The sequence below is a fragment of the Pyrgilauda ruficollis genome, unplaced genomic scaffold (genome assembly GCF_017590135.1).
Source record: "Pyrgilauda ruficollis isolate IOZ18807 unplaced genomic scaffold, ASM1759013v1 scaffold3, whole genome shotgun sequence".
NCBI classification, from domain to species: Eukaryota; Metazoa; Chordata; class Aves; order Passeriformes; family Passeridae; genus Pyrgilauda; species Pyrgilauda ruficollis.
Window position 1 is genome coordinate 22,468,047 of NW_024524377.1, and position 16,330 is coordinate 22,484,376.

Below are 16,330 nucleotides of genomic sequence, written 5' to 3' on the forward strand. Positions count from 1 at the left end.
GCTCTGTTTCTGGCAAGCGTTTAGGGTGACAGCAAGGAAGAAGTGTGAGTTGTGTGGGCAGTTGTGATTTGTCAGTCAGACAAGAATATGTTGGTGTCTGGTCGTGTAACGGGGTGCAAATGCGCATTTGAGGTGATGGCACTCTGGCACGTGTGTGGCATTGCAGGGGTCAGAGACTTGGGCCTTTATGTGGTTCTGCAGTAGGCAAGGACAGCTGTCCTGTTTGTTTTGATGCAGGAAAGAGAGAGACAGAGTGGGCAACCTTTCATGGAAGAATGAGGGAAACCTCTTCTGTGCTGTAGAGTGATCAACTGCAGCTCACCCAGGTTCTGCTAATTTAGCCTAAATCTCTAGGTTTTAGGGTATGCTGCCAGTGGTTCTTTTGCCTCCTAGAGGAATATTGTATACTGCAGCTGTTGTGTGAAAGTTTCTTATTCTGATCTGTACTTTTTCATATGAAATAAAATATTTTAATTTTTTTCTATTCTGTCAGATTGTGGGCATGGATCTGAAGACATTTCCTGTCTTTCATTGTGTCTGAATTGGTAGCAGCTTTTAGAAGTGCCAAGTAAGAATAATTTCAAGTTTAAGGTTAACTGATCATTGTGAAGGAATCTGTGTAATCCAAGTGTCTTTATTTCCTAGAAAATGAAGAGTGACTATGCAAATTCCTACCCCCCTTTAGTTTAAACCCTCTATCTGCTGTCTTTGGAAGGCATATTCACGTTGCCTGATAGCTATGCCTCTTTGCTTCTCTTCAAGCTTTTTTTAGCCATAGTTACCAAAGGTAGTTAAATTAAAGTATAACTTCTAGTGTGATAAAATGTTGGGGCTTGCTCATGTGAGGAAGTAGAGAAAGTGAATAGCAATTGAAAGACTTGTATTAGTTAGGGTGGTGATGTGGGAAGAATTCCGAGGATAACAGGACTGCCTTTGCCGTGGACAGGTGGAAAGGCTTTCCAGCAGCTTGCATTCCTTGAGCTGCTCAGTCTTTTTGAGTGCCCGAGGAAGTGGGGCAGTACCGCGGAGCTCGGTGTTGCTGAGGTAACTGATGTGGGTGTTACCTCCACACCTGCCGGCCTCCCTCGGGAGCTGTTGGCCGAGCAGGGTGTGTATCTTCCCCGGGTGTGCTGCTGTTACACCATGGCAGTTACAGGTGTCCTGCATCTATCTGACTGGTTAGAAGGGTACATTAGGTTGTAAGCTGTGATGTGGAGGATATGGCTCTGTGTCCTACTTAGCTTTCCTTGCTATGAGATTGTGATATCTGGCAGTGGACACTTGGAAGCAGAATTTGCTTCTGCTGCCACAGATCACTCTGCTTGTGATTCTAAATCAAAGCCATTGACCTATGTATGCCTATGCATTAGTTGACCTATGACTGCTATGTAATGAATTGAATTGAGAATTTATAGTTGAAGGAAGAAACGGGCAAAATTGGGAAATAACTTAGTTGTTACATAAACCCCTGTGACTAGATAATATTTTGTAAAGTTCAAGTAGATATCCTTTCTTAGAAGTGGTAGATTTTGTCAGATTTCAAGAGACAGATAAAATCTATTAATTTGATATTGATAATGGAGAAAACAATTTTGTGCAAAACCATTCTTTGTACAGCAAAATGTAATTACTATATGGTTGTAGTTTTTACTTGTGAAAGCCACTTTGCCTATGAAGTAATTATTGCAAATGCTACCACTTGCTTTATTTTTACTAAGTGACTGTAAAATTTCAGTTTATCAATGATTTTGACTTGTAAACTCAGTGAAACCTCTGCACACTAAAGCATCCTTGGTGAATGAAGAATTGTAGAAGAGCAGATATGTGAGATAATAGAGTTAAGCCTGTGGATCTTTGCTGTTTCTGAGGTTCTTAATTCAGTGCATTTGTATTGGCCTAGCCTCTTTTGACCACAAATGTGTTGATACTGTGTTGCTATTAAAGCCAAAATTGGCCTTGTCTCTGGAACTCCAACAATAATTGTGTTGTTGCAGGAACTGGAAAATGACCCACTTCTCTCAGCTGTGTTATTGCAGAAGAGCTACCAGAGGGGTGAAGCCTCCCCTGGTTTCACAGAATGAGCAGGGGAGGAGGTTCCCTCACTGCTGCTTCCTCTTGAGCAAGAGCAAAGTCTAATGCTGTGCAGCAGTGATGAGTAACTAGTAATGTAACTATGTATTAACTACATTTTAGATGTAAATGCATTTGGATGCTAGCATGCTGTTCTTGTGATACAATTTGTGATGCCTTGTTTTAAACTGTTACTGCTGCCTTGAAGAAGTTTTTTATAACCTTGTCTAGTAGGTTTATGTAAATACATCATGCCCTATTATTTTTGCATAAACAGGACTTTCTCAAGGAACAGGAACTTACAAGGTCTGATGAGAGCAGGACATTTGTGTGTGAAAACTGGTCTGCTGTGCTTGTGAATGTATGGAAATAAATACAGAGTTTGATTCTGGTGATGGTTAAGGGAAACAGATGACAGACTTGTTGCAGTGGTGCAGGCAGTATGGAAACAGTGGTGCAGGTGATCAGATGTCAGGGACGCTGTGCTTGTCCACAGCTCCCATTTGCTGTGTTTTTCTCTTGGATAGAGTAGGTTGATATTAATGTCATAGATCTCAAACCAGTGAGCTAGTTTTACCCTCACTGGTGGTCTTGAATGCAGTATGTGTTTTAAAAAGCAGCTTTTCATTTCAGGAGGTTAGGTTCTGTGTATATTTCTTTGAAAGGTAGCTTTTCTAGCTGTTAATCAAACCTACATTTTAAGGCTCAGCACAAAACTGAAAACATCACATAAATTTACAGCAGTGAAAACAAAAGGCTGCAATTTAATGCAAATGACCTTGTAGAGACTGCAGCAGATTATTGATACCGAATTTAAGATAGCTTAAAAGTTAGACAGTCTCACTTGTAATCAAGAAGTTCTAGTGACATTTAGTGAACCATTACAGTTTTTTAATAGTTTGGAAAACAGAATAACTTCATGTCAAAGGCTTTACTGGAGTATAAATGCTAAGACCATATTCTTTAGCTAGTATGCTTGTTATTAGTATACAGATAAAGATAATTTGTACTTATAAAACATTTGTTAAGATGGGAATAACTTTATATTATATTAATACTAGTGTAATAAGATGAATGCAATTAACCTTGTGTTTGGAGATTACTTTTTAAAATACCACATTTATTACTTGCTCTTTGAATGTTGTTTGAATTATAAAATCTATTGGTAGTTTTGATGCATTCTTAATTCTAAACCCAGTATATTCTGTAATGATTGTGTTTGTCCTAAATGCCAGTGTTCCTTACACAGCTTTGTTGATTACTCTGTGATCTCTGATCAAAAGATATGTTTTACTAAATGTAGGACACACAGAATTCACAGTGCAGTGAGAATAGTCCTAATCCCATTATCAGTTATAAAGAGAAGAGTTTACTTCAGTATGTTCACATTTAAAGATGTTTAAATTTTAAATGCACTTTGTGTGAACAGCAGGTTAATTGCCTTCATGTAGATGTTGAGTAGAGCCTTTGGATACAGTTGTAGAGAAAGGTACTTAACTTTCAGCTTGACAGATACTGATGAAGTGGGATGGTTTGGGTGCCTGACTATCCTCTGTCTTTGCCTGGATGGTCCTCCCACAATGAAGTTCCATTTAGTGCTGATTCTTAGACTCTTGTCTTGATACTTCTGAGAGCAGTTCATTAATGAAAAAGGATATGTGTCACTCGGAGACTTCACATGCTCTGCTCCTTTCTTCACAAATGTGACAAAGAGTTTTCAAGCAGATTAACTATAATTAATGTTCAGATAAGGTCATGCTAAAATTATTGTGAAGTAAAAATATTCCATCTCCAAACTCTAGAGCTACCATTGCTTCTAATTTGCAGGCCAAATTACCAGTCTCAATGACCTTGTTGCTTCCCCTGTTCATGGCCTCAGTGTGTTTAGCTGCTCATGTTTTCTTTTGAATGCAGAATAATAGAAAGCTCTCAGAGAACTTACAAGTGAGTTTGTGGCAGGGTATGTGTGGAGACATGTTTCCCATTTGTGTTCAAAATGCTGTTTGCTTATGTTGCCTAATTTGATTAATTCAAAATGTTTAGGGTGCTGAGTACATGTAAATGGGCAATGACTATGAACTCTTTTTAATTTTCAAAGAAAGGTGTATATATTTGAGTAGGGTAATCAAGTGATGAAGCCAGCCTGTTGTCTTTCTAAAATAATAACAGAAATAATTATATATATATATTCATTATATCATCACGAATAAGCAATTATACAGAGACAGATCTTTGCACATGGAGATGAATAGGAGAGAGATGATGCTATAAAAATTGACAGGAGCAAAACAATTCTACTCCCAACTTCAGGTACTGTGCAACTTTGGTTATATTAAAGAACAGGTAGACTGAGTTTTCCTGTGTACTAATAGAACACATGGATTGTTCTGCATCCAAAAGGGAAATCTGGGGTTTTTCTGGTGCCACAGGAATAAGTGCCTTAGAGCTCTATGGCCGTAAGTTTTTTCTGAAACTCTAGGAGAGTTTGTTTGCTTCTGTTCTAACATGTCGGTGATTGCTTCTGCTTCTTTGTGCCTCTTTCTCCTGTGTGTTAGAGACCAGCTCCATAGGAATTGGTGGGTACATGTTTTCTGTCCTGGCAATGAGCAGTTCCGGCAGTGAAAGAGGAGTGAGGGATATTCTTTAGCAAGTATTTAATGAGCCAGTTTGTTAAAACAGAAAACTACTGTATTTTTCACTGACAGTTATGTAAGTTTTTGGCATGAATTTGACTTAATTATTGGATTAATGATGCTCAGTTTTCTTCTCAATCATTTTTTGTAGTTCACGGAAGGACCTCAGAAAGCACTTGGATGGGCTGAGCAAATGCCATCTGTGCAGTTGAATAAAAGTGTGTAAAATACTTAATTATGTATGAGGCTTTCAGTAACTTCAAGGAATTCAGCAACAATTAAAAGGATGATATAAGAGCTCAATCTATTTTTCACAGGAAAACTGAAGTGTGCTTTGTCAGTATCACAGTTGGGCACATTTTGTACTGAATAATGGAAGCTTGTTGAACTCTAGCACACAGCTTTTGTTCTTGAGGCTTCTTGAAGCTGATGCAACCTCAGCAGAAACCTGAGGGGTTTTGCTGGCTGGTCATAAAACAAATGCCAGCTTGGGTTTGTGTTGACAGTAATCAAAAGAAACAAATGTTACATGGATTAAATGCAACTAATCTGTCTTATTTTTAAAATTTTATCATTACTTTTTTATCACATATATGAGTTTGTTTCACTAAACGCTACTGTTTTGAACAATAGCAAGAGATGCTCTATATATTGTGGAACTGTTTAGTGCATTCTGGATATACTTTTTTGTGTAGTTACTCCGGTGTCACACTCTTCAACCTCAGCTTCCACTTTTATGCCTAAATATTACTGCGTAAAGCCCTTGCACATTGAAGTGTTGATTTGAGCATGAATTGAGATTGTTTTTTTCCATTGAGAACTCTGTTTGCTAAAAGATGTGAATGACAGTAGCCTCTGGAATGAAAAGCTCTATTGTTTTTGTCCCTTTATCAACATTAAGTATTAATCTTGGAAGAATTTTTTGTTGTAGTCATATTGATATGAAAGGCAACAACTTGTGTCAGTGTTCTGTAATAAGAAACACAGTTTCTTTCTCAACTCATAGGTCCAGACTTTTTGACTCATCCAGTAGAATTTGTATAAGTCTTGTTAGCCCAACTGCAGAACTGTGAATTTCCAAGTTGATGACTCACTGGATAAATAACAATTTTTTTTTTTTTTTTTTTTTGTGTTGTAGCAGGAAAGAAACCTAGCTACAATAGCCAACTAAAATGCCAGTAGCTTTTAATGTTTCCTTTCATGTACCGCTTTCAGACCTGTCTTTATGAGCTCTTTTCAGTTCATAGGAAATGTATTTTTCTTTTTTAATGTGTTGCTATCTTTGAAATCTTTCCTTCTAATTTGGTAGCATTTCGAGCATTTGGTAGCAGTTTTTCTTTTATCTAGTTTTATCTAGTTGGATTGATGTTTTGTAAATCTTACTGTAGGGTTCATGTTGCCTCCCATAATTTTTTTTTCTTTGTAGAATTTTTCTATCCATTAGTAGCTGCTTTTCTGTACAAAATTATTCAGGATCTTCTTAACCAGGGACATAACAGACCTTATCACTAGGATTTGGCTGATCACTCTTTGAGTGGGAGAATGCCTTAAATTCTTGGTTTCTTTCTCACCCTGCATTTTATGCTCTGTATGCATGTAAGAATTCCTTTTGCCAGTCATACAGCCAAACAGTTTTCTTGTTTTGGGTACCTTGCTGCATATTTTATTTTCTCATCTGCCCCATTCAGTATTTGTTTCTTCTTTGTCATCTGTTTTCTATTGTATAAAAGTTGGTGTTTTCTTAAGCAGGAGAATAAACATTGAGACATTTAATTCCTAAAGTAAAAGGATATTTTATAGAGTCAGCAGTCCAGGCTATTTCTTATTCAAATCTGGTAGTGTAATTGTGCAGTGTAAATGGAACTTCCAGAGCGGGAAGAAAAAGTGATGCCTGGGCTCTGCATCCTGACGTGAAAAGTAGTTGTATTTACATTTACTGCAGGTTGAATTCCACATAATTTGTAATGCTAGCAATTTAGTTTATACAGTCTAATAAAAAATGAGCAATATTTTCAGGTGAACATTTATGATCGTTCCTGAGCTGTTATATTTAGTGTCCATTGTTGGACTGGCATGTGGAAGTGGAAACTGTTAATAATTCTCCAGTGTCTGAAAGCAAGCACACACTATTGCCTTGTGTATGTAAGACATGGCTTTTCTGACTGCCTGTGAAGTCTGTGCATTTGTAGCTGACTTAAGTGACTTTGATCTCCTGCTATCTAAAAGCCCCAGTTTGTATAATCACTGAGTCTGTGCTGTAGCTCTCAGACTGGATTCATCCTATGAAGCGTTTCCGTGTAGCTGATAGCTTGTTTTGTTTTCTGGTGGAGACAAAATAACTGTTTCAGTACTGGGTGCTTCCCACAAATGGAAAACACACTCTGGGGGAGAGCTGGGCAGAGCCATGGCTGCTGCTGTGTCCAGGTGCCAGGGGAACCACTTCCTGCTGCAGCAGGGGAGCAGCTCCCAGTAGTAGCTGACACTGTCCCCAGTGCATGTGTGGCTGGCAGGAGCATCAGATGAGCTCTCTGTGGTGAGTCAAAATGGTGCTCTTACTGCTGAGAACAGGAGAAAAGGATGCTGCCTTGTGACTCACATGAACACCTGATGTGTGCATTGTGTGGAGAAAAATGATAAACAGAATAAATGCTAAGCTGTTGCCTGGGAAGTCCATAACATGGGGACAGCAGACATGATCTAAACATTTCTGTTTAAGTCTGTGAAGATGATCCAGCTGTGATACTCAAGTATTTTAACATTGTGTGAGAAGTCAAAGCTACAAGTTTGAGGTGGAGACACAGCAGCATTCTTAACACAGTTAATGGAAAAATATTAAGGGAAACATGGGATGCTGCACATTTCGGGTGAAGAAAAACTATAGGTAGTGGAGGGCTGGAAAAACTGCCGTGATGTTCCAGTACTTGTTCCTTTTCTAGAAAGCTCAACAACTCTGGATAGTTCTTGCCTCTTTATTCTTGACCGTATCTTTCCTTGCGTTTCTCTGGCTATGCAGTGGCAAAACTTATAATTTGGTTTGTGGATCAGATGATTTTCATTTGGGATGTGCCTCATGGTCTAATTCACTACAGCAGATGGAGTGTGCACTTGGTGTTGGGAACATCTCCTGTGACAGGTGCTGCTGATGGAAGTACATCCTGAGTCTCAATAATACCATGACAATTGCTCAGACCATAATTCACTGAGTTGCTTTGCTTTTCTTTGTGGCATCTACATAGTTTACTAGGGGTAGTGTTTGCAATTTTGCATGTCAGGGAAGATAATGGAAGTGAGTGGAGTTTAAAACAACCATTTATTTCTCAAGTTATAACTAGGTCAGGTACTTAGTCTGCCATGTGGCCCTGCATAGACAATGGAATGGGTATGTTCGATCTAGGAATGAGAGGATCTCTATGCTGGCAGTGTTTCAGAAGACTTGTCTGTCAAACAATAGCTTTGATTTGTTAAATTTATTATCCATTAAAAAATACAGATCAAACTGATCTAATGGTTGAAAGCATTGATTTCCTAAGAGTTGTGTGTGGATAGATGTTATGAGCCTTTATTTTTTCATGCATAATTTTATGTGTGTGAATGCTAAAGATACGTAAAAACTGAAATGGAGAGATACTCAAAGGTCTGCTTCATGGCATTTAACTTAGGTCAGAGCACTGAAAACACTTGCTACCAGTGCTTGATCATGCTGAACACAATGTTTATGAGAACTGAAGGGCTTTGAGGATTCTGGTTAATATACTTAAGTATCCATAGAGCAAGATGTTTTGTTATAACGAACATAGAACGTGTTTCTCTTGTTTTTGAGATTCTTCGCAGAAACAGTATTCCATAGGTTACTGAAATTACTGTAGAGAGTCTTATCAGTTTGATATTTTTTTCTTTCACTAGAGAATTTTGGTAGGTATGAATGTTGAGGTAACTTTTTGTCTGCCTCACAGTCTGCCTCACAATGAAGCATACTGACTGGTTTGTTGGTGTTAGGAAGATCAGGAGTATCAGAACTTAGACTGTCAAGGATTATGTTTGAATTTTGTTTCTGATAACTTGAAACCATTATCTTATTAGCAGAAATCCCTTTATTTACATAGTTACATACTCAGTGAGCACGGCAGCATCTGCAAGCAATGTAATTTGGTGTCCGTGTGGAGTTTAAATAGGGATCTTGTTACATAGGAGATATGATACCATCTCTGGAAATCTACTTATCAAGTTAAAAGATGGATTTCATGCTAAATACAACTTATAATTTCAAGTTAAAATTTATTGTTATATTTCCACAGGGGAACTTAAGATTTTTCTGTAAGTATTCTAGAGATTTTACTATTGCTGTGAGTCATTGAAGTTTTCATTTCTTGAAAGTTTTCAGGGTAAACATGATTGTTTTATAATGCTGCCACTAATTATTTTGTGTTCTTTTGAAATGGATTGATAGTAGTAGATTCTTCACAGGAAGAAGATTCAAACTTCAGTTTTGCTGTGCCAAATGTGAGTGGAGTTTCCCTCAGAGAATTTTGGGTTCTGTAAAAAGGCCTGTAGAGCAAGTCACAGTTGTGATCAGCTAAATACATTAATTAGACATGTCAATCAAATGGGTTTTTGTGCTAATAACAGTTCCAAAGTAGTTTATGGTATTGTTTTATGAGATCTTTAATGCGTTTTGCATTTGAGAAGTCAGTTCCTTGTTGGTTGGAGCTGTGGGTGACTTTAATTTAGCTGGTAGGTTACATCCCTGGAAGGACGAGCTCTGAACATGGATTCATATTTGTGCTTCTTTAAGCAGAAAAACCATAGCAGAGGCTCATAATATTTAAAATTACAGGTAGTTTTCCTTTTGTTCTCAAACACTTAGCCTGTTAATGAAAAAATACTGTGTTTGCTGGATTATACTCAGCTCCTCTGGAGATACAGTATACTAATGGAAATCAGCATTTTCTGCTTCTATAAATAGATTGGCAACAGCTGCAGATCCAGACATGCGAGCTTCTGGTCATTTTTATTATTGCCATTGAGAAATGGTTTGAATGGCTGGGGAGTGTGCAGGCTGAGCTGGGATATGAGCAGGGAGAGGGGAAGAAACAGTGTATTTACAAGCCAGCAATGGGAGAATAGAGGTGAAGAGCTTGATGTATCTTCATTTGGGAGTCCTTGAGCTGAGTTTCAAGCTCTTTTATGTGCAAGACGTACTACTCAGCTGGTTAAAAGTCATGAGTTCTTACATGAGATCTTGGGATACCATTTTTCTAACTTTTTTATTGTTGACTATGTGCTCTGTTGGAGAATATCCTCATGCTGTGCCCTGAGAAGCTCCTTAATTTTTCAGTTCCTTCTTCTTTGGTCTTTTATCTTCTGCATGGGAGAGAAACATGGTGAGAATGCTCACTCCTGCAGCACTCCTCCTTCCTGCCCCATCGAGGCAGCTCTTGGATGAACAGCAGCTGCTGCTCTGCTCCTTCCTAGCAGATGAGGAACTGGTACCAGTGTAGCTGCTAACTGGCCAGCTAAGATGCTGGTGTTGTTTATGGGCACAGGAAGTTGTCAGGAAAGAAAAAGTATTGAGTATCTTTCATCTGAGCATCTAATTGAAGTCTTGTGCCTGTGTTTACATGTGTGAGATTTTTTTCCCCCATGAAAGCTAGCAATCATCTTTTAAGAATCTTACTACAAGGTCTTGGGAAACATAGTGAGCTGTAGGAATTGGTTTTCTGAAATACAGGTATGCTTACTTTCTGTGCTTCTCAAAGTACGTATAATACAATGGATGCTAGATTCAGCTTGTGCTGAAAGATGTGAAATGACTTTATGTTCCCTCTTTAATAACAGCACATTTCTTGGATCTTGATACCCAACCTATGTGGATAATATAAAGAGCCAAGGAAATAATGAAATACAGTATAATAATGACAGGTGGGAGTAGAGAATATTTATCAACCGTTGCTTTAGAAACAGCACCATCAGCCTGTGAGATGGTTAAAGATCACCTAAAAGTGAAGTTCACTGTATACTGAAGCCTTGAAAACTGGAAAGTTTCTTAGCATCTTAGTTGTATGGTTTACCAGTGCTTTAATCTGTATTCTTTGTACTGGATTATGTCTTAGTGATATTAACTATTTTTCAAGGAGAAACACAGAACCTTAGCAATTAGATTCTTAGTTTATTGTTTTTAATGCTGTTTGAAATGTATGTCTGTTTTTAAATTTCTAATGGATATCTTGTCTGTTGATAGTCTAAACACTTTTAGGTGCTCTGCTACTAGAAAAATGGATCATATTAATTTTTCATAGAAGAAAGTATTCACAATGTGAAAAAGTACAAAACATGTTTAAGAAGGAAACATGGACTTACTCTTTTTAAAAAGGATTCCTCTCACATTGTATTCAGCTACCATCTTGTGGGAATAATTATAGTTCATTCACTATGAATGACTATTTGTAACAACAATGAGGTCTAAATGATTAGGAGAGATGAGGAATATGGTATTTAGCAGCTCCTTGTAGGCTGTTAGGAGTTATAAATGAAGTACCAAGTTTAGAAAAATGAAACAGTTCTGAACTGTATAAAATCTAAGATAGGTGTCTCAGTGTGATTTTCAAGTAAATTGCTAAAATACTGAATAAGAAATTGGACTTTTTTTCAAGAAAAATCCCAGTATATTTCAAGAAGAAAAGGAGCTTAATTCTTCTTAGAAGGTGTAGAAACGCTTAAAATATGAAGGTAGTATCTTTTGTGGAAAAATAGTAACTTTTATTTAGAATTGTTTGACATGTATAATTTGTTGTCTGTTAAGACAGGCAAAAAGGGTTTATTCCAAGAATCTTTGTGTGAAAGACTTTATACTAAATAAACCTTTTCTTTGTGTTTTTCAGTCAGCAGATAAGCAGCGAGCCCTGGAAGAAACCAAAGCCTACACAACGCAGTCGTTAGCGAGCGTAGCCTATCTGATCAACACTTTGGCCAACAATGTTCTCCAAATGCTGGATATCCAGGCATCCCAGCTCCGGCGCATGGAATCTTCAATCAACCACATTTCACAAGTGAGACTTTTTTCTTTTTGCCTTTGATATTTCATAGCAAGTAAAACTCTGAAGTGACATCTCGTGAGTGAGAAGAATTTAAAACAGAAGGATGCATTTCTTCTCATACTCATTCTGGGATTGGGTCTCATCATGAGATTCTATACCAGTGTTAGTATGAACATTTTACATACCAAAGCAGGTTAAATGCATTCTCAGCCAGATTATTGTTTGGAGAGGGGGTCATTCTGCATAAGCGAAAAGCACAGAAAAATGGCTAATGGTAAAATGAGAATATTATGTTAAATAAGAAATGGATGGTGGAAAACAGTACTCATCATCTTTTTACTTTTTCTGGTGCTGTAATACTGGCATCTGATGACAGCAGCATAGATGACAAAAATAGTTTGCTTCCGGCTTTTCTTGATAAAATGTACTTTGCGGTGACATGAACAAAAGCCAGAATTAATGTTTCAATTCGTGTATGGCTGCAGAACTCGTGCCATTGTTTGCTGTTCTTCTGAGCAGCAGTAAACTAAGCTACTATAATCAGGAGCCCAGGTTCAATCACCACATTGATGAGAGAATTTGACTGACAGAATGGGCTGAGAATCAATAATATATAAAAATGGAGATTTCCCAGCCACTGATGGATTAAAGGAGAAATTAAAAGCAGTGATTTAACAGGTTCTGGTTTTTGTGTCTGTTCACTGAATATTTTGTATCTTAGTAGACCAATACATTTTGGCTGCTAGGGTTTCCTGATCTCCCTACGATAATATAAATTAAAATAAAGAATACTGTGTTATTTGGAAATACATTTGAAAGTAGGGCTGTGTAAGGTAGGAAATAAGTGGATGGATTGGATCTATTTGAACCAGCAAAATAAATGAATAATTTTATGCTGGCTTAGTGGGCTGAATTGCCTCTGATTGGGTGAGAGGAATCCCAGGGCAAGTACAAAGAAAGAGGTGGGGAGGATTTCCTCTTTTAATAATGCTGTGCTATCAGATTGCTTTAGTTGTCTCATGGATCTGCATCAAAAATAAGCTGGAAGTTTGATTGCTTTTGCTAGATGCTCCATCATTATGTGGACAAGTAAATTATTTTTTTTCCCCGGAAAATGTTGTGAATTATCCTGTGTATGCCTGTGTGCTATATCTATATGCCCTGAGTGTGTATGTGCTTCCTCACAGGCTGGTGCCAGCTCACATGTGTTCCAGCTGTTTGACAGCCTGATGCAAAAGACAGTATATTTGCATTTCATGACTGTGGAAAATTCATTTTGTCATACAGCTTCTGCAAAGTAGCTTTTGTGGAAAGAGTCATAGCTTTTTAAATTTTTTCCTCCTGAGAAGGTGACATTTATGCAGATTGAGAGCTAGGTCAGATTGTCTTTGACCTTTATACAATACAGCTAGTTATTTAAAATAGAGCACTAAATTAGCAGTATCCCAACACTTAATGAAGATGTATCTGCAAAATTTCATAGGTTGAACTTGAACAACTAAAAAAAAAATCTATGATTTATTTTTTAATACTGCTGTAAAATTGAAAATCTAGTTTGTTTGGGGGGATTTTTTGTGTGGCTTGTTTTGGGTTTTTTGAGCCTGCATCATCTGTATGTAGCATGCTCTCCAAATCCTTATGGAAGAAATAATATCAGAGGAGCTGACAGTATTTAAATTTTGGGTATTTCATACATGAAGTGTATTGATCCAAGTAACTTTATTAAGTTGAGTTAATGTGTTTGGAAATGGCTTCCTCCCATAATATCAGTGTTGTAGATTAGTGTGTTATCTGTCTTAATTTCCAGGGTTATTTTTTTAAAAATTATTTTATACCATTTCTCTATAAATAAATAATTTATTTTCAAAAAATTTGTTCATACTACTCATAAAATTATCCTAATCTGCAGAAGGTTTCTGTGGTGTTTATTTTGGGTGTAAAGTTTGGTGAGCTTTTTCTAACAGTACTGAAAATGTGTTGTGGTGTAATACCGCACTGTCAAATTAGGATTTCAGCCAGACTGACTTGAAATGAAGTCAGTAACATAGAACAGAAAACAGGTTGATAATTACAGATGGTAAATTAATTTTTGCATTAATGCTTTGGTCAATAGATCTTGGTATTTAAGTTTAGAAAACATTATGTGCAAATTTGATATCTGGATGGAATCCTGCTTTTAATTCTCATTTGGGATTCCACATGTCCTCCAAAGAAGGGAGCAGAATCATTTGGTGCTTGGTATGCAAATTTTTCCCAGAGTGCTTGTTATGTACAAGTAGCTCAGACTGGGAGAGGTGTGATTAACTTTGTAAGATAAAATGCTCTGGTTCTCTGTTCATTGGTAGAACGCCAGTTTAATCCCTTTCTGTGTTTCCTTCTAAATGCCAACCTAATCAAAGAGCTGAAAAGGAAGCTGATAATAATTTGTGCTTTTTCAAGTTGTGTATAGGTTGTGAATAAGGAAATTGTTACTATTGAAACTATTTTTATGCAAGTGATTAAATCCTATTGGTTTAAAAATTAAAATTACTTTGGTTTGGTCTGAAAGCTGATGAATCTATTCTCACTTGCCTTCTTGAACCTTGTCCAGAACTAGATGATACACAGTGTTTCATATTTGACTACGAGTTTAAATCTTAAATACAGATCATATGTACAAATATTTATACTTGCTAAAAAAATTATCTTGCAGCTTTCAGGTTAACAGTCACTGTGAAATATTACTAACATCCAAATTCTTTAAATTAATCTGGCAGATTTTCAGGTTTTATTATTTGTATGATGAGAAATGTGTTTTTAGTTTTAGCAAGGTCATTTAAAAAACTCTGCTGCTAATTATATAAACAAGCACGTTATCACAAAGATGAGTAGAAGTGATGAGTTTTCTCCAGTGGCACTGTGTTGTGGGGAGGTCTGCTACATCCTCCCCTGACAGAACTGACTGCCACGCTCTTGGCTGAGAGAGCAGGCATTGGATGGACTGCAGCCTTGGATTCTCTGCAGGCAGCAGCTGCTGCGAAGCTGGGCTGTAGCAACATCTGTGAGCTGCTCAGTCTCTGCAGGGAAGTTCACTTGGACTTTCCACTGAAAAGTCACTAAGGGTTTGTGACATTTCTCAGTTGTCTTATTCTTGCAAGGCACAAGAATAGCAAAACACTTTAAAAATGGTCATGCAAGGCAAATTTTGCACAGGGCATGTTACCTGTTTATGGAACAAGTAGTTCTTCAGCATTTTTATAGTATTATGATCTCTTTTTCTTGGTGTATAAATTACATGCAACTTGAGACAATTAATGGCACATTTCCAACATGTCAATATTAGGCAGTTGCTAATTTTAAAGTAATAATCCAGTTTTCAAGGTAATTTGCAATTAGTTTGAATTGCCTCAAATTAATAAGATTAATAAAAATAAAAGTCCAGCAATACTATATTTAAGCAACATTTTCTTCTAAGATTTTTGAAACAGAATTTTATAAGTGTAGACTACCAGACTGACAGTTAATTTATAAATTTAAATTAGAATGGTTTGAGAAGAGGAAGAAATTAAGGCTTCTGGAGACTCTTATCTCTGAAATTTCACTCTAATTCAGACTTTCAGCATGCGTGTGGTTATGGTTTAACCTCAGCTGCCAACTAAGCACCATATGGCTGCTCATTCATTTCCCCCTACCAGGCTATGGGTAGAAAATCAGAAGGGTAAAAGTGAGAAAACTTGTGGGTTGAGATATGTACATCTCTTTAATGATGATGGTGATAATAATAATAATATAGAAAATTAATATTGAAGAGAGAAAGCAAACCCAAGAAGCAAGGCTGCAAATGAAAGCAGTTGCTCAGCAGCAGCAGCTGAGTGCTGCCCAGGCAGTCCCCAGGCAGCAGTGCCCAGCCAGGCTCCCCAGCCCGGGGCTGCTGACCGTGAGGCCGAGTGGAGCATCATCCATCCCCTGGGTCAGCAGGGCCAGCTGTCCCAGCTGTTCCCTTCCCACCTTCTTGTGCACCCCAGGCTACCCAGTGGTGGGTGGGATGGGGAGCACAAAAGGCCTTGACTCTGTGCAGACGCTGCTCAGCAGTAACTAAAACATCCTGGAGTTATCAGCTCTGTTTGCAGCACAGATCCAAAATACCACCCCATACTGTGAAGAAAATTAATTCTGTCCCATCCAAAACTAACTTAAGTTAGTTAAATGCTAACTTAATACTTTGAGAAATTTTGTTCACTGGTAGAAGAGACTATTTCTCAAAACTCATGAGTTCAGTGGCTTTTAAGTGAACTTGTAAGTAGTGTTAACTTTCCCAGAAATTATTTCATGGGGTTTTTTTTATTTTTTATATTTGCAGTGCTTGAGACTGGCTTTTTTGAATTCAGTGTGAAAACCTGATGTCTCAAAATGGCCAGAAAATTCCTAACAGAAAAAAATGTGGTGGTTCATACTTATTTTTCCCCTTAAGCTCTCCCTTGGCTATTGCAGGGGTCTTGGAAAGCATATGAAAAGATGATAGTAATGAGCCTGACCTCTAACAAACTGTCACATAAAAGCTTTTGCCAAAGCTAATGGAGATATGTGAAACAAATTTTTAAAAACACAATAATG

The 16,330-nt window shown here is 37.4% G+C and overlaps 1 protein-coding gene across 11 annotated transcripts in view; it reads left to right on the forward strand.

The window, feature by feature from the left end:
• ABI2 (abl interactor 2) overlaps positions 1 to 16,330 on the forward strand; it is a 66,177-nt gene that overhangs the window by 15,237 nt on the left and 34,610 nt on the right. For all 11 annotated transcript variants that reach the window (XM_041473118.1, XM_041473122.1, XM_041473119.1 and 8 more), the window contains exon 2: positions 11,582 to 11,749. In XM_041473118.1, coding sequence (XP_041329052.1) covers positions 11,582 to 11,749 — 168 coding nt within the window. The remainder of the gene's footprint in view (positions 1 to 11,581; positions 11,750 to 16,330) is intronic.